We start from the raw sequence: 27,210 nt of genomic DNA, 5'->3' as shown, positions 1-27,210 counted from the left end.
CGCCGTGGGAACGGGCGACCCCTCCGCTCCGCCGCCGTGCCGCGTTGCGCGGGGGGGGCCGGGGCCGGGCATCGCCTCGCCGGCGCGGAGCCGCACCTGTGCCAGCGCCGCCGCGCCAGGCCACGTGTGCGCGCCGAGCCGGCGGGCGAGATCCCGCCGCCACCGGCACCGCCCGGGCAGCTCGGGAAGTGCCCCGCAGCAGCTTTCCCGGGGCGAGCCCCCCGCCGTCCCGGTGCAGAGGGGGAGCCCGTTCGGTTTCCCCGCAGGAGGTCGGGGTGCGGTTCTGGCAGGCCGCCTGTGGAAGCGGGGCAAGGAGAAGCCCGGGGTGCCTGCGAAAGACCCCGGTTTGGGTCCGTGTTCTGGGCTCGAGAACTTTGTTTGCGATTGTCCCGTGAGTGCCCGGTGATGCGTGTGCGTCCAGTGCCCCGTAAGCGTGTGTCCGGAGGGATGTCCGCCCGGGAATCTCCACAGCCCCTCACGTGTTGTCCCGTCCGAGTGCAGGGACGTCACTGCCCGGGGACATCACCAGTGTCTGCGGCGGTGGTGGCACTGTGAGGGAGTGAGTGGCGTGTCGTCACGGGCACTACCAGGTGGGGTGAGCTAAACCTTCCAGCTCAGTGCCCGGAGAACTGGGGTGATGTCCTGTGCTCCACCTGCAGCGCGAAGCGTATTGCAAAACACACGGTGCCTGCGCTTATGTAAACATGAAATACTTAAGTCCCATGCGAAATGCTTAAGGCAGGGCTAGAGTTGTGATGTGGGCTGGCGATTGAGGGGGAGGTTTTAGCTCCCAAAACATTAATTCAAGTGTATGTATACATGCTATCTGCCAAAATCTCTGCGGATGCTCAGGGAAACTTTGGGTTGTGAAAGCATTTGGTGGTGTAGTCACCTAGCAGAAAAGAAATACAAGCTTTCCTCTGAACCTGAAAGTATATTTGAAGTGATACAGCCACTACTGTGTCATCTGTCAAAATAAAGTTGCTTTGGCTAAGTAGAAGTACGATATTTTTAAAGGAAATGCAAGCAAGAAGAACTGTGTCACTTCATAACCATGGTCTGCACCAGACTTATTTCTGCCTGATTTAGTTTATGATGTGTGAGATCAAACTGAGCAAAACATTCTTCCCGTGAAGGGTAGATGCAGGAGACTGAACTATCATTTTGAACTCAATGTAGAAGTTAGTTAAACCGAACTTCTGTAAAGAAAAGAATGAAGTAATAGGAAACATACAGGACATGCACACATGCCAGCATTAATTAGTCTAGCATCTCCCCACTGCTGAACGGGATAAGTCCTGCTTTCCTTTCTCCCACTTCTCTCTCTGGTCCTTTAATTGTGATCTGATTGAATTTACTTGCTTGGCAGAAACCTAAACCAGAAAAAGCAGATTGTTCACTACAAGGTTAGCCACCCAGATCTGCCAAGGGACCAGTCTAACAAGTGCTGATGCAGAAAAAGTCCTAGAAAGCGTGTGTGGAGGCAGACACAGCAGAGAGATGGCTCTGCAGAATGCACCTTGATCATACTCTCTGAGTTGCTTCTTGCTAGCAGTAAGTTGGGACACGACATTGGAAGGGTGTTTCCTACTCAGTGTCTTATGGGTGAACACCACCACTTCTTTGATATGAACAGCAGATAACTATTGTCCTAATGATGATAAGAGCTGCCTGCTGCAGCCAGTAGATTAAGGAAGCGTGAGACTCCTGTGTGCTGTAACAAATGTTCCATGTGCAGTGTTGACAATAAGCCACTGAGGTACCACAGCGTCCCTGCCCGAGGTAGGCCACTATCTGTTTTGCAAAGTCTCAACAGATCTTTAGAATTTGTATTCAAATTCTGGGGATCAGGTTCTAGAAAACCACTCACGTCTGTCCCCTGCATACCTCAAATGGATGTACCAAACCAGGAGGCTGGAGCGGAACATTTCCCTGTCCTTCCTCCCTAGCTCAGTATCTTCTGATTACATGCAGGGGAAGGCATAACTTCAGACAGAAGGCTTCAGGGCATGCGGAACAGCCTGGCCTGTAGTTTGGCACTCTTGCAGGTCCTGCAGGTTGAACCACTCAGGCAGAGAGGACTGCCCCCAGCTCTCCTGCTTAATGGATGGGTGGTGGTAAAGCATTATACCATTACTTTAAAAGGAAGGGCCAAACACTACTCCAGAGCAACTTGAGAGGAGAGTGAGAGGAGTTCCTTAGCCCAGCACAAAGAAATGTTCGTTTAATTGCAGCTTAGTTTACAGTCCTTTTAAGCTCATTGGTAATGCAGCTAGTGCCAATGACCACTTCACAGGATGGCATGGGGTATAAATAAAAGGCATTTCTAGAAGCTGGAAGTGGCAGTAGGACAGACAAAGTATGGCTTTTTGTTCACTTCCTACATTTCAGGTGTTTACATAGATTCCGGAAGAGAACTGTTTTTGTTGGCTGCAGCTAATACTGCTGAATTATTTCAGAACAAGGCCATGAGGATGAAGCATGGTTCCAAAGATGGACTAAAAAGTTGTTGCTTATTTCTTCCTCTGTGATGCAGTTTGCCATCTACACGGTGCAGTTTTACTGTGACAACAGTTTCTAGGGTGTCACTTTCAGATCACCACAAACCGGTAAAAATAGTCTTCTGAAAAACAGGAAGAATCACAAAGGACTTTTTGACTTCTTACATTAATTTCTGGAGAAAGCTGAATTATTGTTGAAAAAATAGTCTGAATTTACTATCTTGATTCAGAATAAGTGTTCGCTTAGTAGTGATCTGAACTAACCAAAAGAGGTCATTTAAAACTGTTGGCATTCTGACATGACTGAAAAAAAATTAAATACAGGAGAGAACAAGAGAATGAGAAAGGAGGAAGGAAGAACATCCAAGAACTAAAACTGGAGTAGTCCTAAAGAGCACCACGTTGTTTCAGTGAACAAGTAACGGCACATTGCTGAGCAAATTATGGGGATCACAGCTTTGTCTTTAAATCAGAGACAGGTTTATACATGCTGCAGTTTTGAAGCAGAGAATATAACTACAACAGAGTCCCTTACCCGGATTGTACAAGATGAAAAACTTGCTGCAGACTTCCCCTACATAAAAATTTGCATAGACTGCCTTTGAAGAAATTAGTCTGCAATTCGGCAGCAGTATCAACAGGAGGAATACCTGAAGCACAGTTCTGGACCCTGCCACTATAGAAATTGTGGTATGTCAGTACACTAATGTCTGTCAATCATATGAGAATGTCTTTGAGAGATGAAGTCTAGTTTGCATTCTTCAGTAGGTCTAGGGCCCAGTGTTCCCACTGGAGCTGCTCCGGTGGTGTGAAGGAGATAGCAGGGTTTCTGTGCTGCTGCTCCTGTCCTCACATGAGAGGGGACAGATTTCTTCCCTGCTGTCACTGCTCAAGGCATAAGCCAAGATACAGGAGGCCTTATGGCACTGTGTGTTTAACGCTTTATGTTGCTCATGTTCCTTGCATGGCTGTACGATCCCGAAGAATTAAAGCTATTTATCTGACCGTAATATTACACAGTGCCTTGTGAGCTACCTGCATAATACAGAGGGGGGCCAACATGCTGTTTACAGCCCTGAGCCAGAAATGACCCTGCTGGTTTGCCCAGACCTGCCAGGAAAAGCATTGGGAAAGTGTTCCCTCATCCACAGACATAGCAGGGACCTGCAGAAAGTAACACATTCTTACTCAATAGGTGCCAGAAGCCTATTCCTTCACTCACAAGTTGTCTATTCTGCTTCTCTTCTACCTCTCATCAATTTTTTTTACATGCTCTGCTTCATGCTCCCTGCATCCTGAAGATTTTTTGGGCTCAGTGAAATTCTTCCTGTGGTCACCCAAAGCTGCTGGCTTATCCCAAATCAAGTTGCCAGCTGGTCAGCCAAGCAAGAAACTTATAGCAGGGCCTGTGAACAACTGATTCTGGTGGGTAAGAGATGGGAAAAGTTTTAAGAGGCAGCACTGTCCTGTCATAAACCAGCCCTGTCACAGAGCACTCTTGTGCTGCCTTGTTTAAGCTCCTAACTTCAAGTACATCTTACTCCTTAAATAATAAAAAAATAGAGGGAGTTGTGTAATGCTGCACACTGCCTGTGTCTACATTAGCAAGAAAAATGGTGCCGTAGGAGCGGACCTATAGAGCAGACTTGCCTGTGGGTTTTGAGCATTTACTCTGGATTTGCCTCAGCCAGGTCATACACACTGAGCACCCATTGTCTGGGGTGTGTTTTCAGTTCAGTTTCGTGTGAAGAGAGCCCTGTTCACATGCTTTGAGACAGTTCTGTCATGCAAACTAAAGCGCCATAAGTGGACTTTCAAAGTAAACTCCTGAGCTGAATTAAAATATTGATGTTTATGCACCCGGTGTTAAACAAGGTGTGGCACTTTTGCGGTGTTAGAAACATAAAGGAATAACTTTGAAGTCAAAATATTAGGTCAGGCTGATATTTTAACACTTTTTTTTTCCTGTTGTCCCCTTCCTTTTAGTTTTAGCATTCTTATAAAAAAATGGAGACAATTGCCCTGCTGGATGTTAACAAAGGAGGAGTTAACTGTTCAGCAAAAGGGAGAAGAGGAAAAATAGAGGTACTGGCTTGAAGATGAAACAGAGCTAACGCATATAAAAGGGGAAATAAAGGGAGCAGAGATGAAAAGAATGTTTCTGGAATTCTTATTTGCAGCTTTATCTCTGGAAAAAGAGAAGCATCTTAATCACCCAGTCCAGAAGATGGCAAACTTGACGCACTGTTTTTGCTTGGGATTAGTAGAACTTTTCTCCAGTCTAATCCACCTTCTTGATGATTTAACTTCTTTTGCTCAATTAGATTGTTGTATCTGTGGACAACCTGGGCTTTGTGCAGTGGCCCATTACTCTCCCAAATGGCTGTGGCCACCAAGCTGAGCTTTTCCTTAACCAGAGATCATCCTCTTGTTCCTGTGAATTAAAAAAAAAAATTATTCTCAGTTGCCAAGAGGCAAAACCCAACTGTGTGTGCAGACTGTTTCTCAGCTCCGTGGTGCGTAGGGAAGAATGACTTTGGATCAGAGGTTCCCTGCTGTTTTCTCCAGGAGTATTACAGCCGCTTCCCACCTTGGTCCACTCTGCTCAGGGAGCTGTGAAAGGGGAGTTTGGCAGAGTGGGAGCTGCTGGGCAGAGCCTCTTGGCAGCAGGGACTCTTGTCCTGTTGCTCTGAATGGCAGAAGCAAAGCAGCGCAGCGTCCTGCTGCTGGCATATCCAAAGGGGACATCAAGCTTGCCAGAAGGCAACCATAACTCCAGAAGCTGCTGTGCTAAGTTCAGGCTGCTTCAGGGACATGGTAGTGGGGCAGGAGTACTGGTGGTGTTACCAGTAGAAATTGTTTGTTATTTAATAGATAGTTTAAGAGTGTTCAAAAGGGCACAGGCCACATCAGAATGACCACTGCTACTCAGTATCCACTGCCATTTGGGGATTAAAGTTTGTATCTGCAGTGTGTAAATGGCCCGGGATTATCTGGTTTATAGCTAGATAAGCTATAAACTATAACCACATAGTTATCTCATGCAGGAAAGCTGTAGGTAAATTGCACTCCAGAGTACAAACAAATTACTCTGGATATCAGAAGAATTTAGGCTGATGTTGTGACCTTTGAGCTGGAACAGCAGCCACGTAGCGCAAGGCCACGCTTTAAGTTTGTGATTTCTAGAAACATAGATGCAGTGTGTATTAGTAGCTTTTTATTTGCAAGGGTTCATAATTCTTTTTCCTTCAGAGCAGCGTTACCCCCAGACTATGACATGAGCTCCTGTGTAGAGCTAAAAAGGAACACGGCTGACAAGTGAGACAGGTGTCTGAAAGAGTAGGAACACTAGCTACATTATAGTATTCAGTCATACTTTAATTATTTCTATAGAAATGGCTAGAGGGAAAAAAATTGATAGAAATTGACTGTTTTCCAAAATATTAGTGATTTTTGAGAGAGTGGGAGACCCTTTAAAATGTAGGTTTAAAACTATGCGTGTTGATGAACAGCAATAAATTGTGCTTTGCCTGTATTTCTGATCTGATTTTTCTCCCCTTTGCTCAGAAGGGAGAAACATTTTTCCACAGTAAACCTCAGATTTCTAACTTTTGATCTAGTCTGATAGTAAAACTTCATATTTTTTTTACCACTTTCCATTTCTCAAAGCCAGTTCTTCCTATGTTTATTAAACTTCAGCAGGAAAATTGGCTCGTGAACAAAGAATCCCCATTTGTATGTTTCTGAGTAAAAGGCCAGTAGAAGATACTACTTTTTTTTCTTTTTTTCCTAAGTCATGTGAATTGCTCTAATTCTTTGAGTTACTCCCGTATCCCCAGAGAGCTCATGAGAGGAACTCTCTTTGCCAATTCCCTCTTTCCCCCTCAGCTGGTGTTCAGGGCAGCAATGAGGGGGAATGGGACAGAAGTGTGCTGTGTAAAAAGTGTGGAAGAGCGGGACGGGAGAGGGATGGCTTGGGTAAGGCATTTTGTAGGGGGGTTTGGAGCCACTGTTTTGGAAGGGGAGAGCAGGGCTGGATGTGCAGGAGGGAGGTTGCCAGGCTCTGGGAGCGGAGGGCCATGGTATGTGGGGCTGGCCAGAAAGCAGCCTGTGGCATGGAAACCAGTGTGGGACACAAAAGGAGGAAGGAACAGCAACAAGGAGGCAGGGAAAACCAAAAGAGGGGTGGCAGGAGGCTGAGGAAATGGGGAGCAGCAGCTGGGTTTCAGGAGGCAGTAGGTACACATCTGGACACACTAGAACATGGTGCCCTCCAGGATCTAGAAAGGAGCCCAAAAGTCCCCAGCTCCAGGGCTCCCTCCCAAGGGATTTGCAGGGACAGAGAGGACCTTAAAATGGTTCCAGCCTGTTATCACTGACAGACTGCCAGACATGTACTTTACATAACGTGACAGAGTTTCTCATTTCCTCTCACAGTAGTGACTAGACTTGGCCTTGCTTGTTGGAAGCCTTCCATCCATCATACACTTCTCAGCAGAATGTGCATTTCATCACCTTTTATTACTGCTCCCTATAAAACATGACCACCTCCTGCCACTACTACTCCATTAGTGCAGGTAGCAGAGCTCTATCCACTGCTGCTGCTTTCAGCTAGGATGATAAGTAGTATGGATGCCAGTATTGTGGTATGTGTTGAATTTCCCCTTTTTTTGAGCAGGGTAAGAGACAGGCTTGCAAAATAAAGCAGTAAAGTTACAAAATGCCAGAATTAAAGTGGCTTCTGGTATCCCAGTTCAGCACCTTGTGCACATGCCTTGAGAAACACTGTATTGCACATACAGACGTGAGGTGGCCAACACTTCCTGTGCCACTGTGTATTAAGACATATTATATTTACTGTCTAATACGTGGCAATGTTGACTGCATGCTTTGTGAACCTCACCTAGACAACAGAATTTAATTGAATTGTGGTGTTCTGTGTGATGCTTCTCACTGTACTACCAGAGTGCTTCACAAATGTTTGCTTCTCACTTGAGCCACAGATGAATAATCTGGAGGCATTCCTAACTTAGACTAGGAGTTACCTCGCACAAAATGCAAGGAAAAAACCCCTTCCACTTTTTTTAGCTGCTCCATATGAAATGCTTCTGACTGATTTTTTTTTTCCAAAAATACTACATGCGTAGTACCAGTGGATTTTAGTTACAGCTTTGTGTACGCAGTACTTCACAAATCAGATGCAAATCCAAAGATGTAGAGTTAGAAAAGCTAGAGTATCTTACTGGAGGTTACCTGAGGAGTTCTGAAATTAAAGCTGAAAGAACTCATTGAAGTGGGAGTGGGACTGATTTTTTTGGACACTGTAATGGTATTGATCATAAAGTTTTTCCCGCCCCCCCCCCCCCCTTTTTCTTTTAAATCTAGTTTCTTGCCATATTCATTGTATTTCTCACAGAATTTGGAAATGAATCAGAGGGTAAAGTCTGATTCATGTATTTTAGCATTATCCATCTCATACATTGAATGAGGCCAGAAACTATAATCCTGTAATTTTTTGCACTTCAATGTCAGTTTTACTGTAATTATGTTCCTGTTAAAAGTATTTTCTTCTGTACAGAGTAATTCATCTGGAGTCTGTCTCCCAAGATGCAAACACAGTATCAGGAATTAATACCATGGCCTGGATTGATAATGTATCATGTAAAGTACATGTTTCTAATGACATGTTCAAGAAGGCTGTAGTTTGGTTCCTGACAAATACTTGTCTAAGCTTATTTACAACTCTTCCTTTTTTTTTTTTCCCCACTCTACTCAGGATATCCTTTTGCCTTGTTCCAGCGCTATTTCCTCTTCCAGAAGGAGCCCTACCTCGTTCATCTCTACAATGTGTTCACAGGACTGTCAATTGCTTACTTCAATTTTGGTAAGATGAGTTTGGGAAGAGAGAGCTGCCTGGCCCAGGGCATGCTGCAATTTGGAAGGACCTATAAATGTAATTTCTATTTCTTATCTCTCTCTTTCTTTTTCCTGCCCACAGGGATGCAGTTTTTTCATTCCCTGATATGTGTCCTAATCCAGTTCCTCATACTGAGACTAATGGGTCGCACAATCACTGCCGTCATCACCACATTCCTCTTTCAGATGGTAAACCCTCTTCCCTACTCCCTGGGTTTGTAGAAGGGAGGCCTCTGTTCAGTTTTGCACTTCAGTAGCAACTGTGGGTGGAAAAGTGGAGGCAGATAAAAACCAGCTGGAGGAATTAGTTTGAATAACTGAAACAATGGTTTCTTTCAGACATACCTTATGGCTGGATATTACTTCACAGCCACAGAGCATTATGACATCAAGTGGACAATGCCACATTGTGTCTTGACACTTAAGTTGATTGGTGAGTGACACCTCTCTTCTCTCTCTTGCACTCTGCAAGCTGTGCCCATCCCAGGGCTTCAAGTCACTGTTTCTCACCTCTAGGTCTGGCCATCGATTACTATGATGGAGGAAAAGATCCGGTGAGTTAGACATCATTTCTCCATCATTCCATGCTGTCCATGCTAGAGATCAGAAAATGAAGTTCAAAGGATGTGAGTTAGCAAGCTGCATTGTTAGGTAAAAGCCACAGCTGAGAGGGGAGCTTCTGTGAGAGTCTGAGGGCACTGAATTCTAGAGTGGAATGAAATCATTTGGAACAGAGACAATAGTGATTAGAGATGGACAGAAGTTGTTTCAATGGTTGTCCTTTACCATTCGTTAGGACCCCATTTCTAGAGCAGATGAAACAGAGAAGTTGCACAGCACAGCTTGTGGGAGAGGGCACTACACTTGCTACAGTCTCAATCCTGCTTCAAGTACCTGCATTCCCCATCTCCTCTTTGAGGCCTGACCAAGTCTGTAGCATCCATGGAATCACTGCTGACTGCAAGAGAATGAGGTCAAGCTGAAACTTCCTAAGCTGAAGCTTGAAGTACTTACAGACAATTTTTGCATCAAGAAGTAGGAATTGTAGCATGATAAGGTCTTGGGAGAGTACATGAAATTGCAGTCAGAGACTGGAATAGGTCAGATACAGTGCTTCTGCTATGCCTACTCTGCTGCCAGGGATGCATGTCAGTAGATCCCTTCCATGTTTGGAGCTTATTTGGGAATAGAGATCTGTGCAAATGGCCTCAACCCTGGATCTTGTTGCTGTTTAGAGGAGGTGGGGATAGAGAGGGCTGGGGAGAGGAATGGATGTGAAGTACAAAGTGTAAAGTTCCGTGTCCATGGGGAGCAAGAACTGGGACCAGTAAGGAGGCAGGCTGAGGACATAACATCCAGAGCTAGTATGAAACCCCTGGGATGATGTTAATGCCACTCCCTTTGGTGCAGGAGTTCCTGACCCCTGAGCAGCGGCAGTTTGCTGTCCGGGGAGTTCCTACCTTGCTGGAGGTCTCAGGATTCTCCTATTTCTATGGTGCCTTCATGGTTGGGCCTCAGTTCTCCATGACAGACTATCAGAAACTGGCAAGGGGTGAGATGACTGACGTTCCAGGCCAGAGACCCAATAGGTAATACAAAGCTGCTTAGCTTCTCCCCTTCCTACGATCCTAGAATGCTGAATCCTCCACGTTCCCTGCAGCAGACTGCCTTCTTACCTGGACACAGAAGTGCTGTGACCACGAGTGATTTATGAGACCAAGCAGTCTTTCAAAAGTTGCTCGTAACTCTGCTTAATGTCCCAGCATTGTTCCAGGGCATGAACATCAACAACCATCTGACATCTTTAGCACAGACTCGGTTCCAACGTGGTGATGTTTGCATCCCAGCTTCCAAATGGAGGCAGCTGCTGCAGTGGAATGTGGTGACTCCCTATCGTTGTCTCCCCTACCTCCTCCTCTCCACCTGTTTTTAAACCTATGGGTTTGATCATCTCTTCCCAAGGCATTTCTTTGACCTTCATATTTTTCTTTCTCAGTTTCGTGCCTGCTCTCAAGCGCCTGAGCCTGGGTCTCTTGTTTCTAGTAACCTACACCTTGTCCAGCCTGTACATCTCTGATGAATACCTCACCTCAGATGACTATATGGTATGTATTCACTTGGCCCTGTGGGATGTGGAAGAATTCCCCTTCTCTGGGGGGCTCTGGATCTACAAGAGTGGATTTTTTTTTTCTTTTTTTTTATTTTTGCCTCAGTTCAAAAATAAGTTGGCAACTGTGATAAGCTTTTCCACAGCTGATTTGGCTTTATTGCCTGTCCTGTGGATTCCATCTGATGCAGAACAGGAATGTGTTAAGCAGAACTGAAACAAATGAAAACTTTTACAAATAGATAATGGATCTTACATGCTACTGTTGGTTTTGGAAATGTAACATATGTGCTTTATGACCTTTTAATGACCTTCCATTTAACCATTACATGCAAAGAACCTCACGAGAGTAACTTGTAAGGCTCACCAGAATCTTTGAGGTTCTTGGAAAACTCCTAACAAATAATTTCTACCTGCAGATTATCAGCATTTCTGTGTAAATTCCACTGTGATTTTGCTAATCCTGGAGTCTTCCCAAACTCTACCTATTTCAGTACAGCCAAATATTACCAAAGGAAGGAGAATGATGTGTAAGTTTGCAACTGGCAGCCCAGTCCATATGTATTAACACATACACATCAGATTATAACAAAAGACAGTGATGAGATCCCACTTACCTTGTGTCATTATGGCCACTCAACTCCAGGTTTTATTTTTATTCTGTTTCACTCTTATCTCTGCAGGAGAAGCCTTTCTGGTTCCGTTGTGGTTACATATTGATCTGGGGCAAAATAATACTCTACAAATACGTAACTTGCTGGCTCGTTACGGTGAGTCTAGATGTCGTTCCAGAAGCAAAAGACAAATGAATAAAGGTCCAAGCCTCTTGGACTTAGCACTAAATGGAAGAAATCCATTGGAGATCAGTGCAGGTCAGTTCAGCTTGCTCCAAGTTAGCAAAGGCTAGCTAACTAAAAGGCAGTTTTTAATCCATTTGTTCCATCTCTAGTGATGCTCTCAACACAGTGAAATGTCAGCACTTCCTAAGCTCTGCTTCTCCAGCAAAAAAAGGGCAGTATTTTCATCTTACCTTTCTTGTGCATTTTTTGATAGGAAGGTGTCTGCATCCTTGCTGGTCTGGGGTACAATGGCAAAGACCAGAATGGAAAGCCTTTGTGGAATGCCTGTGCCAACATGAAGGTCTGGCTGTATGAGACAACACCTTTGTTCACAGGGACCATTGCTTCTTTCAACATCAACACCAATGCTTGGGTGGCCCGGTGAGTAGGACAAAATTCCCCTTCTGTAATGGCTCGGTTCTGTTCTGTCAGCAGAACCAAGACCCTAGGCTGAGCGGGAGCATTCGAGGAAGAATCTGCCAGTTTTCAGTTTGTGCACCTTCTTCCATGTTTTGCTGCTGTGCCCTTAGAAACAGGTTATTGGGTTACTGGGTTAGAGAGATCTTTTAATCCACCTGGAAGGGCAGTTCATTAATAAAGGCAAGCAGTTGATGGCAGCAGAGACTAGAATAGGACTACAGTGAGCCCCTGGGGCTGCCTGCCTGCTCAGCCAGCCACAGAGCTGCTCTGACAGCTGCTTCCTGCATCATGGCTCGTGGTGCTCCCCATGCCAAACTCAGAGGGTTTTGGTTCAGCACTTGCTGGGACACACAGCTAAATTGTATGTAATGACCCCCTTCTTCTCCTTATAGCTGGGATTTCTTTAAGACTGTTCTGATGTAGGTTTTGCCCTGGTCATGCTGTTCCTGTCACCTCAGGGTGCACAGAGGCATTGGGTGCCCTGGGCCCTGCATCCCTGACGCAGCCAGGGGAGGGCAGACGATAACCTGGAAGCACTTTGTTTCTTTTCTGCTCTAGCTACATCTTCAAGCGCCTGAAGTTCCTGGGCAACAAACTGCTGTCCCAGGCACTGGCCCTGTTCTTCCTGGCCATTTGGCACGGGCTGCACTCTGGCTACCTGGTGTGCTTTCAGATGGAGCTGCTTATAGTCATCGTGGAAAGACAGGTGCGCTTTGTCTGACTTACCAGAATGCAGGGAACCTGTGTTAGCCTTTCCCCCTGAGTCTGGAAACTGCCACACTGAAGGATTCACTTGGATTAAATATGAAAAATAACTGCTCGCTTTGGAATTGGTTTTCAAGCATGGCAGGGTTTTGTTCTCAAGAGTTCAGTAGGTTGCTGCCTTCTGCGTGGGCAAACCATAAATAGATTGCAGAAGCTGACAGGGAGAAAAGTGGAAAACTTGGCATACGAGCAGAGGGCAGCTGAAGTGCTTGGCAGCTGGAAAGACTGGAGGACAAGCACATGAGCTGAATGCCTCTGTTAATCTCCAGTACTAAGAGAATAATATCCCTTATTAAAATATATTTTCTTAATTGAAACTTTGGCCAGGACAGGGTATTTAGCTACTTTTTTTGACTAGCTGCTTACTAAAACACATTTTACACAGCTGTATAGAGAACTTTGACTCCAGAGCCTGCATATACAGCCACAGGACATCCAACTGTTGAGAATTCTACTTTTTTTCTTTCAATTAGGTCATGAACCTTGTTCGGGACAGTCCTTTCCTAAGCACGTTGGCCTCCATCACTGTCTTGCGGCCCATCTTCTATGTGCTGCAGCAGACTAATCACTGGATGTTTATGGGTTACTCCCTGGTGCCATTTTGCCTTTTCACCTGGGACAAATGGATGAAGGTACTTAGTAGCCACAAACAGATGACCCCACGTGGTCAATCCTGTTCCCTCCATCACCTCTCCTGTGTTCTTGGCTTAGAGCTGGCTGCTGATCCCGAACCTTGCCTTTCTCCTCACAGGTGTACAGGTCTATTTATTTCTGCGGCCACGTGTTGTTCTTCACCTTACTGCTGGTGTTGCCTTACATTCGCAGATTAATTGTGCCACGAAAAGAAAAGCTAAAAAGAGCAGAGTAACAGCCAAAAGGTAAGGCTGGGAGAGACCAGGAGGTGAAGTGGGACAGCAATGCTGCAGCCCAAGGCGAAAGGCAAACATCAAACCAACCAAAGCTAATCTAGGGCTCCTCTGTTTTTCAGATTGTACCACGTGTGCATTCGTAGGAGTTGATTTAACACTCCGGAAGCAAAGCATCACCTGCCAAGTTTGCTGTGTTGAAGTATGACTTTTTTTCAACGCAAGGAGGGGGAAGGAGAAAGCACAGGGTCAGAGACCCAAAAGGAGGGGATCCGAGCGAGCCTCCTTGAGGCTCTCCACCTTCTGTCTGTTGCCTTATCTCTGCCACCCTGCGGCCGGCACTCGTCTCTCCGCTGATACCAGATGATTGTACCACACTCACGGCAGGTGCTGCGTTGGATTGGAGCCACCTTCTGACTTTTCTACGTTTGTCATCTAAGATAAAAATTGCTCCTGGTCTTTTTAACGTCGCCTTCAGCTCCTTTCCTCTTGGGTGCCTCGGTGTGGGAGTGTGAGCTGTCACATGCCACCGAGCAAGGCGATTCTACAGGACCGAGTGACACCAGGGTGAGCAGGGCACAGCTAAGAATTCCAGTTCTGTGACAAATTTGGGCCAAGTCCCTGCTATAAGGGGATCCATCCTGCCCACATATGAAAAATGAGAAAGTAAAATTCACAAGTGCTTTTTAACCAAAAAAGGTACCTTTAATTAGGAGGAAAAAGGGTCATTGGGGCAGTCTGTTTAAAGTCTCGTTGCTTCAGAAGCTTCAAGGATGAAGTTGAAGTCTTTTCCAGGAGCCCAAAGTTGCACCAGGTCCACACCCAAGTTAAAGAGCCTTTCCAGAATGTGAAGTCACTGTACACAAGTCCATCATGACAGCAGCAGCAGCTCATACTACTCCCCACACTTCCTCAAAGGCAGTAGTAATTTTAGCACATGTCAGGGCAGCAGAGAGGGGATAGTTGCTGATGGAGACCATCTTTTCTGTATAGTCAACATTGACCTGCGAGAAGAGGGGGAGAAAAATAGAAAAAACAAAATAACCAAGTTGCACAAAGTTTTCACTGAGCCCCATCTCCATTAGTACAGGAAAGACAAGAAGCCACCAGAGAGGGTCCAGCAGAGGCTAGAAAGATGATTAGGACACTGAACCATCTCTCTTATGAGGAGAGACTGGAGGGCCTGTTTCATCTCAGGAAGAGAAGACTGAGGGGGGATCTCATTAACGCTCATAAATATCTCAAGGGTGGGCGCCAAGAGGACGGTGCCAGACTCCTTCCTGTGGTGCCCGGCGATAGGGCGAGGAGCAGTGGCCATAAACTAAAACACACGAAGTTTCACCAAAACGGGAGGAAGAACTTCTTAATGATGAGGATGGCAGAACACTGGAACAAGCTGTCCAGGGAGGTTGTGGAGTCTCCCTCTCTGGGAGACATTCAAAATCCACCTGGACATGTTCCTGTGTCACCTGCTCCAGGTGACCCTGCCTTGGCAGGGGTTTGGATTAGATGACCTTCAGAGATCCCTTCCAACCCTAACAACTGCAGAGGCACAGCATTTCTCCAACAGAGAAACTGCTAGCCTTCACTAATGCGCTCGCTAGGGAGGGAGAACAGTCCCAAGCATTGCAGTTTTGGACCTTTTTTTGACAAGCCTACGGGGAATAACAGGGGGCTGGGTGGGGGGCAAGCCAAGCCAAAAAAAGGGCAGATAAAACCTCCATACTCAGAACAAGACTGAAACCTTTTTACAACCCCAGATAAGGCATACACACACTTACCGACCCGTGGGCAAAAGCTCCCACCACAATGACAACTGGCTCCGCTGCAGGAACCAGCTCACGCAGGTCCGACACCTGTGACGCTGCGAAAGAGGTACCAATCTTCATACAGCCCACAGGCAGATGGTCGCTGACTGGGTTTTTAATCACCTGCAGAAAGCAGAAAGTTAAAAGGGGTGTAGAGGTAACAGACCTCACATAGCTAGATCCATTGTTTGCTAAAAACAACAAGCAAAAAATTCATCAGCTGGTTGCAGGCTGCATCAGGAGCTCATGAGTGGTGCATCTGGAGCAGTCCATCCTCATTGTCCCTGGTATTTACAAAATACAGTGGCAGTGTCATTCCACAACCAACATTACCTACACAATTCAACATTACAGACTGTCCTCACCCAAAAATCAAATCCTCTTGAGGTACATACCCTGTTTCCCCATCCCCCCGCATTCCCCACCAAGTACACCGAGGTCCTTGCGCAAAACCAATCCTGGATGGGTTGGCCTTTGCTTGAGGCTCAGTCATGGCAGATAGGCCCAGGATACAGGTGATGGAGAGGTAGATGAATCTTGGCTGTGGGGAGCAGTGGAATGAGTGGTCTCCCCATGACCAGCAGTGCAATTTCTGAAAATCAGAGAAGTCCACGAGACCTTCTCCGAGTGCCAGTAGGCAGTGTGGAATAGCCAGGAGAAGCTGAGGCACAGCACTGCTCCCAGGAAGAGCATCCCAAACACCACCTTCTCCTGCAAAGGAGCCATAAAGTACACACTGGACCGCAGCAGGGTCAGGGATCCCCCGGCAGAGGGACACAACAAACCCCAGCAGGTGTGTCCAGACGTTGTCAGTCTTGGTGTGTATCCAGAATATGCTCTTGAAGCAGGCACAGAAGAAGGGCAAGGGGGACCTTTAGGTATCTTTGTCTCGGCTGGCAAACAGGCTGCTGTTGGGATTTAAAACCACTCTCCTTCTTTGGGGAATCTGGATTTTCCAGAAGACAGTTACAAAACACATTTAAGCCTTGATCAGTTCTTGATGATTAGTTCTTCTTCGCATCTGGGAGTCTTGCTGCTGTCTGAGGAGCGGCGCAGTGAGGTCCTGCTCCAGCCCAGCAGCTCCTTGTTCTGGCACGTTCCTCGAGCCAGGTTCATGAGAGCCCTGTGTGGAAAAGGCTGTAAAGGCTGCTCCTTGTCTCTCCCTGCCTGCTGACCCGTGTCCTCAGGCAGATCCACAGGCTGGGGCCAAGCGCTCTCTGCCAAGATGACATCGCCATCACCTTCCTCAGGCTGCTGATTTTCTGGCATTTCCAGCAACAAGGGTAGTTCTTCCATGAATCTGGTATTGTGATAAACCCTTTGTCCCTGTGGTTTATCCAGTCTTTCCCTCTGTGACTGCAGAGGCTGTTCAAGTTAATCACACCTTCGTTTCCACCTCTCTCTGCCATTTTAAAAGCTGTACCCAAAAAGCGTCAATGCCCAGGCATGGTAGTCAGGCTCATGGGAGCAAACAGATCCCTCAGCTCCAAAGACAGCAGTGTTTGGGGCTTCTTTCCTGCAGCAGCAGCTCCTACAGCACATGCTAGCCACGTAGGATGTGGGAGAGCCCCCCTGAAACCAGGACCCCCAGCCATGATGTGATGGGGTAGAGTAGCAACCACACCCACAACCAGGACCCCCAACCAAAAAAACACCTCCCCCCCCACAAAAAAAAAAATCCCTCCTACCTCACTGTTAGAATGTTGCAACATTAGCTGTGAACAGTTACAGAATATTTACCTTCAGCAGTTTCTGAGGCCCATCAGCTGCTCTAACGCTGAGCTTATGCAGCAGTTGAACTGGCAAAGAGAAAACAAGAAAAAAAGCACTTCAGCTGTGTGTTCAATTTGCTCGAGGAATCCCATGCTTTGCCTGAGCTGAGGTACACAAAAAGCCCACTTTTAGAGTTCCCATCACAGTCTGAAACAAGTTATTTTGCTGACAGCACAACCTCCTGCAGGCACTCCCCACTGTGCTAAGGAACACACAGCTGGGGAATGCATTCTGGAACATCACAGAAAGAGGCTTTCGCTTCTCTGCTCTTTTCTCACTTTCACATTTTAAGGTTGGTACCAATTTTTGACTTTTCCCGAAGTTCCTCCAATCCTGACCACCTTCCTGCATTATTCTATAGCTGGTGCAAAGTTTGAATCACTTACCCATAAGACCACAGAACCGATCAAAAGTTCTTGGGATTCTGGTTTGGGGATTGACTTCAATTAGAACATTCTTCTTGGTATGAATATAAACCTGCAGGAGACCAGCCCGATTCAGGGGGCTGTCCATGAGCATCAGGAGACTCTGAAATTGAAAAGCACACGGTACTGGAAACAGAAAGGCACAAGAGAGAATTCTAGAGAAAATTGCAGGTTAGCCCCCACAAATGCAGAAGGGACCGATGCTGAGGCTGAAAGCTCATCCAACATCGGGAGTTCTACTGTAATGCTGAGAAATCAAGCCCAGATTCAAACAGCGAATAAACCTAAAAGCCACGAACGTAGCGGGGAAGGCCAAACTCGTCCCCGGGCTCCAGCGGCAGAAGCGGATCCCCAGATCCGAGGGACGATCGCCCGAGTCACCTGCCGGGCTCCCGGGTACCTGGTGGGTGATGTCAGGCCGAACCTCCCCGGGGTCCCGGCCGTTCCGCAGCAGCAGTGCCTTGTGCTTGTCGCAGTTGAGCAGCTCGAACGTTTTCCCCACCTACGGCCAAAGCACGGACAAGTGAGCGGGGAGCGAGGGCATCCGCGGGGAGCGAGGGCATCCGCGGGGAGCGAGGGCATCCGCGGCGCGCTCGGACCCGCCCCAACCTTCCCCCCCACCACCCGCACCTTCACGGTCTCCAGACTCGCCCCCTCCAGCACGACCAGGAGCCGCCGCTGCCCGCGGGGCCGCTTGGCCTCCAGCGCACGCCCTTCATCCTCCTCCTCCTCCTGCGCGTCCCCACGTGGCCGCCTGGGCGCCGCCATTTTGTCACGCGACCCCGCCGGCCCCGCCCCGGCCCCGCCCTTCCCGCCGCGGCCACCCAAGATGGCGCCGGGGCGCGCCCTCTATCTGGCTCCGGCCGGACCCGCTTCCGGAGCGCCGCGGCCGCCGCGCCGGAAGGCGGGTGCTGGGGGCGGGAAGGGGCAGCGGGGGCGCTCCCGGCGCCGCGGTTTCCCGCCGGAGCGCCGCAGCGGTCGCTCCTTCCGGTGTCCTTCCCGGCGGGGGTGGCGGCGGGGCGGCCATGGCGCAGAACCTGAAGGACCTGGCGGGGCGGCTGCCGACCGGGCCCCGCGGCGTCGGCACCGCGCTCAAGCTGCTGCTGGGCGCCGGCGCCCTGGCCTACGGCGTGCGAGAGTCCGTCTTCATTGGTGAGTGGAGATCCCCCCAACCCCTCGGAGCGTTCGCGCCCGCCGCCCGTGCTGACCGAGCCCCCGCTCTTTCCCCGCAGTGGAGGGCGGCCAGCGCGCCATCTTCTTCAACCGCATCGGCGGCGTGCAGCAAGACACTATCCTGGCCGAGGGGCTGCACTTCAGGTAGGGTCCGACCCCCCCGGCCCCCGCCCGGTCCCCCCGGCCCCCTAAGGCCCGCGCCCCTAACGCGCCTCCGCCCCCCGCAGGATCCCCTGGTTCCAGTATCCCATCATCTACGACATCCGAGCGCGGCCGCGGAAAATCTCCTCCCCCACCGGTTCCAAAGGTGAGAAAGAGAGGCCACGAGGTAGGAGGCACGGGACAGGAATTCGGCTCTAGTGCTGGCGCTCCTCATACAATTATGGAATGTTAAGGGGTTGGAATAGACCTTAAAGATCGTTTAGTCCCAATTTCCTGCCACGGATAGTGACATCTTTCACTAGACCAAGTTGCTCAAAGCCCCATCCCACCTGGTCTTGACCACCTCCAGGGCTGGGGCATCCGCAGCTTCCCTGGGCAGCCTGTTCATGTGTCTCATCACCCCCTCCCTAAAGGATTTCTTCCTAATTTCCAACCAAAGTGTCCCCTTTCCCACTTTGTGCTCATCACCTTTGTCCCATGGCTCCAGCTGCTGCTGAAGAGTCCCTCTGCAGGTTGCCAGCAGCCCCCTGACCCCTCCCTGTCCCGCAGACCTGCAGATGGTGAACATCTCTCTGCGCGTGCTGACGCGGCCCAACGCGGCCGAGCTGCCCAGCATGTACCAGCGCCTGGGGCTGGACTACGAGGAGCGCGTCCTGCCCTCCATCGTCAACGAGGTGCTCAAGAGCGTCGTGGCCAAGTTCAACGCCTCACAGCTCATCACACAGAGAGCACAGGTGAGCCCTGCCAGGCGCGGGCTTGGCTCGGCTCGCAGATCTGTGGGTGTGGGGAATGTTGTGACAGATGAAGGAAGGATAGCTGTACTCAGCTGGTGGGTAGTGCACCTACCATCTGGGAAAGCACGTCCCACCTACAGCGTGATTCCAGTGCAGGTGCAAATACTGTATTGCCAGCTTCTGAGGAGGAAACTGGGTCCGTTGGTACACAGACTGCAAAACTGCACCAAAATGTGACACTAAGGGAGGGAGAGCTGATTTACATCATGGCCCATGGGTGACACTGGAACTGGCTTTAGAAATGCGGATCTCAGAACAGCTGTCAGAGCAAATTAAACAGTTTTGAAAGATCTGAAAAACCATGGGAATGAGCAGTTAAGAAAGCACTAACATGTCAGTGATCAGTGCTACAGAAAGGTAGCAAATAGTTCTGTTTACACTCAGAGAATGGGTCAGGTTGGAAGGGACCACAGTGGGTCCTCTGGTTCAGCCTCCCTGCTCACGCAGGGTCATCCCAGAGCACGTGGCAGAGGATTGCATCCAGGTAGTTCTTGGATGTCTCCAGTGAGAGAGATTCCACAACCTCTCTGGGCAGCTTGTTACAGTGCTCTGTCACCTGCACAGTGACGTTCTTTCCTATATTCAGGTTGAACTTCCTGTGTTCCAGTTTCTGCCCATTGCTTCTTGTCCTATTGTTTGGCATCACTGAGAAGCGCCTGGCTCAGTTGTCTCAGCACCTTCCCTGCAGGCACTGATTAGAAAAAGTGTCATCTTGGGGGAGTGTTGCAAAATAGTAGAAATATTTAGTTTTAAAATGCCTGTTTCTGAAAGTTTATATTGTAATAATTTGATTGCCATGGATTCTGAGAGTTCTCATCACCTATGGCAGCTGGCACAAAGAGGAGGTGCTGGTCTTGTTTTAAAAGGTTTTAGAGGAGGTCCTGCAGGGCCAGGAGGGTGCTGAAGAGGAAAAGTTGTTAGATGAAATACAAAGCATCTCTTAACTAGTTTCTGATCCATGCCAAAAGAAGCAAAGAGAACTGTGTATCCAGGTGTTGTTATGAGAAATGATCTGTATCCCTCTGGTCAAGGGCTTCAGGGTTTTGTGCTCATCCACATGGAGTGCACTGGAGGGGTTTGTTGGTCTTCACGTAGAAAGAGAATGTGTGGAGAGGATGGGACAGCAAAGAATATCTGTGAGGGTTTCAGCTGTGTTGGAAGCAAAGGCTGTTAAGCACCTGTGATCTCAAATAAGAGTCATTCTTTGATCTCTGAAATTTTTGAACAAACTGAATTGCATTTGCCTTTTTGTGATGTATCCATCCAGTGCTTGTTATTATAGAGTGATGTGTATTGAAGGGATTGATAATCAGAAGAAAATTAAGTGACTTTATGCAGTTGTGCTCTCGCAGTTCACACAGGAAAGGTTTCTGTCCTTATTTAGAGTTCTGCTCAGAAACAGCTGCAGTGAAAGTAAAAGCAAATGCTCGACTGGCCAAGCATGTGATACTGTAGCAATAGTTTCTGTCTAAGTCAATATTTGGCGCAGGATTTGTCAGCCTGCCTGAAAAAGGTGCTGGCAAGTAAATGTAGAAAAAATCAAAGTATCTAACAGCAACACCCACCCAAAGCAGCCAAAAAAAGTGGAGTAGCTACACTAGACAAGTAGCTATTGTAATTAACAGATGTTATATGGGTTAAAAAAAATTATGTGGTCATTTCTTTTTCTGTGTTGGAATACAGCTATGAAAGCACAGCCTGCAAACAGTGGCAAACCCAAGGTGGAGAAGGAAATGCTTGTTGCCAGAACTGTGGGAACTGTGGAACTAGATGTGGTGGGATGTGAAAGCAAAAGATGCTTTCAAGGTTTTTTACTTTCACAGTGTTACTTGCACAGAACAGTTAAGTGGTAATGGAGTTTTGAAAATGCTCTGTGTGGCTGTGGATATGTTACTCAGAGGTGGTGTTGATGTCCACGGTGTGGAGCTTGGGTTGGGAACATCTGTCCCAACACTGTGAGGAGCAGTTGTGCTTCGCTTTTGGAGTGTGCAGGAAGTGAGGAACACCCCGTGCCTGGCACTACTCTTGTTGCTGTGTTTGTGTTTCAGGTGTCTCTGCTCATTAGGCGAGAACTGACAGAGAGAGCCAAGGACTTCAGCCTCATCCTGGATGATGTGGCTATCACAGAGCTTAGTTTCAGTCGTGAATACACAGCAGCTGTGGAGGCTAAGCAAGTGGGTGAGTTCATTGGTGCCTGAAAAGGCTGGATTGCATTTGCCTTTTCGCTGAATTATTAAACAAGGAAGTGGAATTTGGGCCAGTGTGTCACTGCTGTGTCACTGTATCAGTACAGGTACAGGGTTACAAACCGTAGCCTGCTTAGTAACAGAGCTGAACAGGTTTATTTTACAAGTGTTACCAGAAAGCCATAGCTAGTGGGATAGACCATCAGAGGGACTGAGTTCCCAAGACTAAGATTCCTCTTCAGACTGGGACTCTGTCACTCACTGTGGGGGTTCTGGGCGCTGTGGGTTTTACTTAAGAGAAAGTAAAGTGCTCTCAGACACGTTTTGTGCTTGGGTGTGGTCCCAGAGTGTTACCGGTTCTTTGGGAAGCAGAACCTCCGGGCCTCGGCTCTCAGGTTCTGATGGAAGGCACAGTGTGTTTCCAATGGCTGTGTCCCTTCTCCCTGCAGCCCAGCAGGAGGCACAGCGTGCCCAGTTCCTGGTGGAGAAGGCCAAGCAGGAGCAGAAGCAGAAGATAGTTCAGGCCGAGGGGGAAGCGACAGCTGCCAAGATGATATCCTGCTTTGGGAGACTTTGTGGGATGTGGCTTGTGAGCTTGACAGTCCTGAGAGTGTCACTCTGGGCTCATGCTTAGGAGACTGATCGGATGATAGCCTCAAGTAGGTCACTGTTCTTTATTCCCACCCCTTCTCCAGTTGGCTGCAGTGAGGTTTGTCTGAGGCTACAGGTCAGAGCAGAGACGGCCGTGGGCCTGCGCTCCTTGTTGTAAATTTTAACTCTTACTGGCTGTGTGTGACCATAATCCATAACATTCTTCATTTGGGCAGGTAAAAACATGCCTACCCAGAGGCCCATGTTACTGGGATTGAGACTGCTTTTCACCCACTAAGATGTTCTTTAGTATGGCTTAGGAAGAATTCCTTGAGGGTAAGCGGCTTCTGTTAGCAGGATTTTCCTTAACTTTTGTTCCCTTGTACCTCGGGGAAGCTCTCAGCAGGAATCCAGGCTACATCAAGCTACGTAAGATCCGAGCTGCTCAAAACATCTCAAAAACGGTGAGCACAGAATTCCCTTTGTCGTTTTGCAATCCTTGTGCTGTCCCCCCAGCCCAGTGGCCACATGATGAATTTAAGGCGAATGTGATCTGCCCTGTCCTGATCTTTGTTCCTGCCCAGCCCTTCTCTGCTCAAGTAGAGCTTAAGACTTAGCAAGGATCTGCAATTAGATGTGAGGCTCAGAGTTCGTGCCCTTCATACGACAAGGCCAGATCCACATCAGATTCCATCACCCACCCTCAGCTGCAGCCACCAAAAGCATCTGGGTACCTGCAGCTGAGAAGGGGGAACAGCTAAATGTGGGATCAAAGGTCTTTGTGACAGAGAGACAGAGTGAGCACTTCTTTAGAAAGTCTGATGGCTCTGGGATGAGAAGTCAGGAAGTTCTGGAGTTGTTCTGGGGAATTGTGTTGATTTAACTGAGATCTTAAGTGAAGGAAACAAGAGTACTGTATCTGGAGGGGGAGATAGGTTCCTAGTGCTATTCCTCCATGTGCATTTTCAGTCCTTGATGCCATGTTTGTAATGGATTTCCTTTTCAGATTGCTGCCTCACAAAATCGTGTATATCTCACAGCAGATAACTTGGTACTGAACCTGCAGGATGAGGGCTTCACCAGGTAAAGGGGCTGGGTGCCTGGGTTTGTCTGCACCCTACCTGGGAAGCTGCTCCCCTCTCTGGAGCTCTCTCAGGATCATTTTCTGAGAGGAGCCTGGTGCCAGAGGATACAGCCAAGCAGGGAGCAGCCTCTTACTGTGGAAATGGGGATTTTTGTTAAAGCTAATCAATTTACTGTTGTTTTTTTTCTTCCCCACCCTCCACCCCTTACTGCATCTGCTGACACAGAGGAAGGTAAGGCACTGTATATTTTGATCCTTTTGTTAGTACTGGAACCAGGGTGTTGCTGTTTCCTGGTGCCTGGGATGTTTCTGGCCTGGGCCTTTTCGGCCCCAGGAAGTTTATTCCAATCTCTACCTCAGTTCCCGTTTGTGATGTGAAACTTGAAGCTCTCCTTGCAGGGACCACACAAAGACACACATGGAGTATGCAGTAGTTGGAGCTCCATGTGTGCCTCATAAGGAGCCTTGCGTCTTCAGTGTTCTCTGATCTATCACATATACAGGGCATCCTGTGGTTATGGCAAACAGGGCTGTGAGGAGGCAGGCTCGTGGGAATTTGTGTTGGTTTGGGCTGCTGATCTCTAGGGAAGATGCTTTTGTTCTCCAAAAGTTTTCCAGTTCATGTGAGGAAACCCCATTTCCTGCTTTCAGAGCTGTCAGGAATTCAGAGGCTTTGCCTAATCTGTCCAATGTTTACTGAAAAAGGCAGTGCCAACTGAGCTAACAGAATGCAGCTAAAAGCTTCAGTTTCTCAGAACTGAGAAGGGAAAACAGAGTTGGTTTCTTTTCTGTGGGAATTTTGATTATAACATCCTCACCTCTGACCAGATTCTGTCATATTTGTTCCAGAAGATTTAAGGAGCTTTGGAAAAAAAACGTGCATAATAGGAAAGACTGATAGGAAGTCCAGATCCTTTGAGTGTGACACCCCATACCTCAGAATTCATACTGGAGGGTGGTACAGCTTTGCTTGTGCTTTCTGGACTGATGACTCCCTTCTGTCTCCCTTTCAGTGACAGTCTCCTACTCAAAGGGAAGAAGTGAAAGAAGCTGAAGATTCCTAGAACCAGCGTCGCTGACCAGCAGAAGAGAAGAGTGAGGATCTTTGAACTCCCTCCACTAGTATTGTTTGTCCTCACTATGAAGTTTTTAATCCAGTAGCCAGATTTGGTCCCCATGCCCCTGCTCCATCTGTGGTGATTCAGTTGCAGGAATGGGCTGTCCCTCTAGGCAGCTGTAATTCCTTCCTCATCCCACCAGTTAAATTTGGAGAGGGGGCAAAGGGGCTTACTGGTATTAACCCATGTGGATGTAGTAATTTGCCTCTAATCCTCATTAATATTTAGATTTCTGTAGGATGTCAAATTCTTTTTTGGCCAAGTGGGGGAGTTCTTCTGCCATCAGCACCAGGCTTTTTTTTTTTTTTTCTTTTCTTTTTTTCTTTTTTTTTTTTGTAGTAAATTTTGTTTCTCTTTCACTCTTGATCCCAAGAGAACCTGGGACTGAATTCAGGACAATGCCATTCATTGGGTGCCTGTCACTGCTGGAATATCTTACTTGTGTCACTGTCTGCTCAGTGACGCTTTCAAGTATTTGTAAAAATTAAAAAAACAAACCAATCAAATTTATATTGTGTCTAAGTGTGCTTAGTGCATGGGAAAAAAAGAGGTTATTTTATGGGAGGTGGAATGGAGATTTTACTTGGTTGAAAATAGAATGAGGATGATGAAGGGAAAGAAACAAAAGAAAGAAGTACACTCGTGGTCACTGGCAGATCATTACAGTGTGGGGAGAGGAGGAGGAGGAGGTTTGGATGCTCATACGGCCGTGGGGGTGACCAGGGCTGGTTCCTCAGCTGCCTGCAAGGGCTACACATGAGGATAGGTGTACCTGCTTTTCCAGGTCACAGAAGCATCTCTACACTGTGTCCTGACCCCCATTGTTACACCTTAGGCTTTTTCCCCCTCTTTGCTTTCCTGGCTGGAAAGAGGAGGAGAGAGCTTCCTCCACTGACTAAACTCTCCTTTGCTTGGGTTTCAACAGCAAGATCTTGCGTGCTTTAGGGGTAGCTTCTTCCCTGTTTCTCTGGGCTGCCCTATACTAAGATTTAGGACTTGGAGGTGTCACAGGGTCATAGAATATCCTGAGTTGGAAGGGACTCAGAAGGATCATCAAATCCAGGGCAACGTAGAAGTTAGACCATAGGTGAGAGCATTATCTAAACACATCTTGGAACAGAGACAGACTCAGGGTCATGACTGCTCCCCTGGGGAGCTTGGCCACCCTGTAAATGAAGACTTTTTTTTCTGATATCCAATCTGAACTTCCCTCTCTGAAGCTTTAAGCCATTCCCTTGTGTCCTGGTGCTGGATACCAACGAGAAGAGATCAGCACCTCCCTCTCTGCTGCCTCTGATGAAGAGGTTGTAGGTCAACCCTTGGTCTTCTCTAAGCTGAACTAACTTTGTATCCTCAGCTGCTCCTTGTAAGTCACACCTTTCTTTGCACACATTATAATATTTTCATATCCTCCTTGTATTGTGGAGCACTAGGCTGCACACAGTAGTGCTGGTGAGGCTGAACCTGGGTGCAGTGGGACCCTCACTTCTCTGGCCAGTTAACTATTCTGTGCCTAGTACACCCCAGCATGACATACCTGGCAGGGCCTGCTGTCACTCAGAATGCCCAGATCCTTTTCTGCAGGGCTGCACCCCATCCTTCAGTCTATATGTACATCCAGGATTACAACATTCTGGGTGCAGAATCTGGCATTTCTTCCTGTTAAATTTCATATGGATGAAATTGTGTACACATCTGGCTGTACGCTGACCGCCGTCCAGAGGGATATGGTGAGACTATCAAAAGCTTTGCCAAAACCAAAAAAACCCCCACATCTGCCTTCCCTTTGACTACTAGGTGGGTAACCTTGTGTAGTGGTTTGGTCCAAAATACTCATTACTGTTTATCTGCTGTGAGATAAGAATTAGGAGAAATGCAAAACAGGCACCAAACTTGAAAGAATATAAAGAAGTTTATTAACAGACCTAAAAGAAGAAAAAAAATTATACCACCTTCAGAACTCTCCTCCTCCCCCCACCTTCCTCCCTTCTCCCACTGACAATGTGAAAAGACAACCCTTGAGATGTTCAGTCTGTTTACCACTTCCATAATAACCTTGTTCAGTCCATTTAGAAAGAGAAGTCTCTTCTTGCTCATGCTATGAAAACATTATCACAACGAGACAGCCGCCCACTTCCAAATATTGTTCAGTCCATTTAGGAAGAGGAGTCTCTCTGCCTGCGTGTGAGTCCTTTCCCCCGACTTGCAGCTTTTCCCGCAACTGCCTTCGAGGGTCCCCTCTTGAAGTTTTTTGGGGTACAATTTTAAGGTTGAGCCGTTCAGAAACAAAAACAGAGGCCCTTCTCCTTCCCTGGGAGCAAAGGGTCTTCATCATCTTCATCTTTAGGACTATCTCTGGGAGCATCTCTACAGACTGAGGTTTTCTCCTTTCCCGTTCGGAGCAAAAGTCCTCATCTGGTTCATCTCTACGGACTGAGGTTTTCTCCTTTCCCGTTTGGAGCAAAAGTCCTCATCTGGTTCATCTCTCCCTGTCCAAACTTCTCATGAAATTACAGCTGCGTCAGCATCTGCCTATCTCAGCGCAGGTGCTTTTGCTCACGAGTTGAACACTCCACCCCCCATATCTTCATGAAATTACAACAGGATACTCTGATATATCATAGCTTCACAACAGAATTTCAGCTTTAAGCATCTCCTCTCTCTCTTCCCTCAGGTTTTCAG

General features: G+C 47.7%; 3 protein-coding genes across 3 annotated transcripts; 2 read left to right on the top strand and 1 right to left on the bottom strand.

The window, feature by feature from the left end:
• The first annotated feature begins 405 nt into the window (after window positions 1-405).
• Window positions 406-13,880, top strand: LPCAT3 (lysophosphatidylcholine acyltransferase 3). The gene is made up of 15 exons (XM_042031402.1): window positions 406-551; window positions 1,370-1,406; window positions 3,116-3,191; window positions 8,278-8,385; window positions 8,500-8,606; window positions 8,757-8,850; window positions 8,934-8,971; window positions 9,828-10,006; window positions 10,414-10,522; window positions 11,208-11,294; window positions 11,578-11,744; window positions 12,342-12,489; window positions 13,022-13,180; window positions 13,300-13,426; window positions 13,537-13,880. The coding sequence occupies exons 1-14, from the start codon at window positions 406-408 to the stop codon at window positions 13,414-13,416; spliced, it is 1,572 nt and encodes a 523-aa protein (XP_041887336.1). The 3' UTR covers window positions 13,417-13,426; window positions 13,537-13,880.
• Window positions 13,881-14,094: 214 nt separating this feature from the next.
• Window positions 14,095-18,213, bottom strand: EMG1 (EMG1 N1-specific pseudouridine methyltransferase). The gene is made up of 6 exons (XM_042031322.1): window positions 18,051-18,213; window positions 17,821-17,922; window positions 17,382-17,523; window positions 16,963-17,021; window positions 15,196-15,345; window positions 14,095-14,418 (listed from the first exon to the last, which is right to left on the bottom strand). The coding sequence occupies exons 1-6, from the start codon at window positions 18,186-18,188 to the stop codon at window positions 14,305-14,307; spliced, it is 705 nt and encodes a 234-aa protein (XP_041887256.1). The 5' UTR covers window positions 18,189-18,213; the 3' UTR covers window positions 14,095-14,304.
• A 188-nt stretch (window positions 18,214-18,401) lies between these two features.
• PHB2 (prohibitin 2) lies at window positions 18,402-25,038 on the top strand. Its single transcript, XM_042031321.1, has 10 exons — window positions 18,402-18,572; window positions 18,653-18,737; window positions 18,821-18,900; window positions 19,305-19,489; window positions 21,598-21,727; window positions 22,185-22,288; window positions 22,713-22,790; window positions 23,333-23,409; window positions 23,637-23,642; window positions 24,424-25,038. The coding sequence occupies exons 1-10, from the start codon at window positions 18,446-18,448 to the stop codon at window positions 24,452-24,454; spliced, it is 903 nt and encodes a 300-aa protein (XP_041887255.1). The 5' UTR covers window positions 18,402-18,445; the 3' UTR covers window positions 24,455-25,038.
• Window positions 25,039-27,210: the final 2,172 nt, after the last annotated feature.

This window comes from Corvus kubaryi, unplaced genomic scaffold, assembly GCF_017639235.1.
Source record: "Corvus kubaryi isolate FWS band 111438036 unplaced genomic scaffold, C.kubaryi_AGA036_p1.0 37341, whole genome shotgun sequence".
Taxonomy (NCBI): Eukaryota; Metazoa; Chordata; class Aves; order Passeriformes; family Corvidae; genus Corvus; species Corvus kubaryi.
This window is presented reverse-complemented; position numbering and strand designations above follow the sequence as displayed.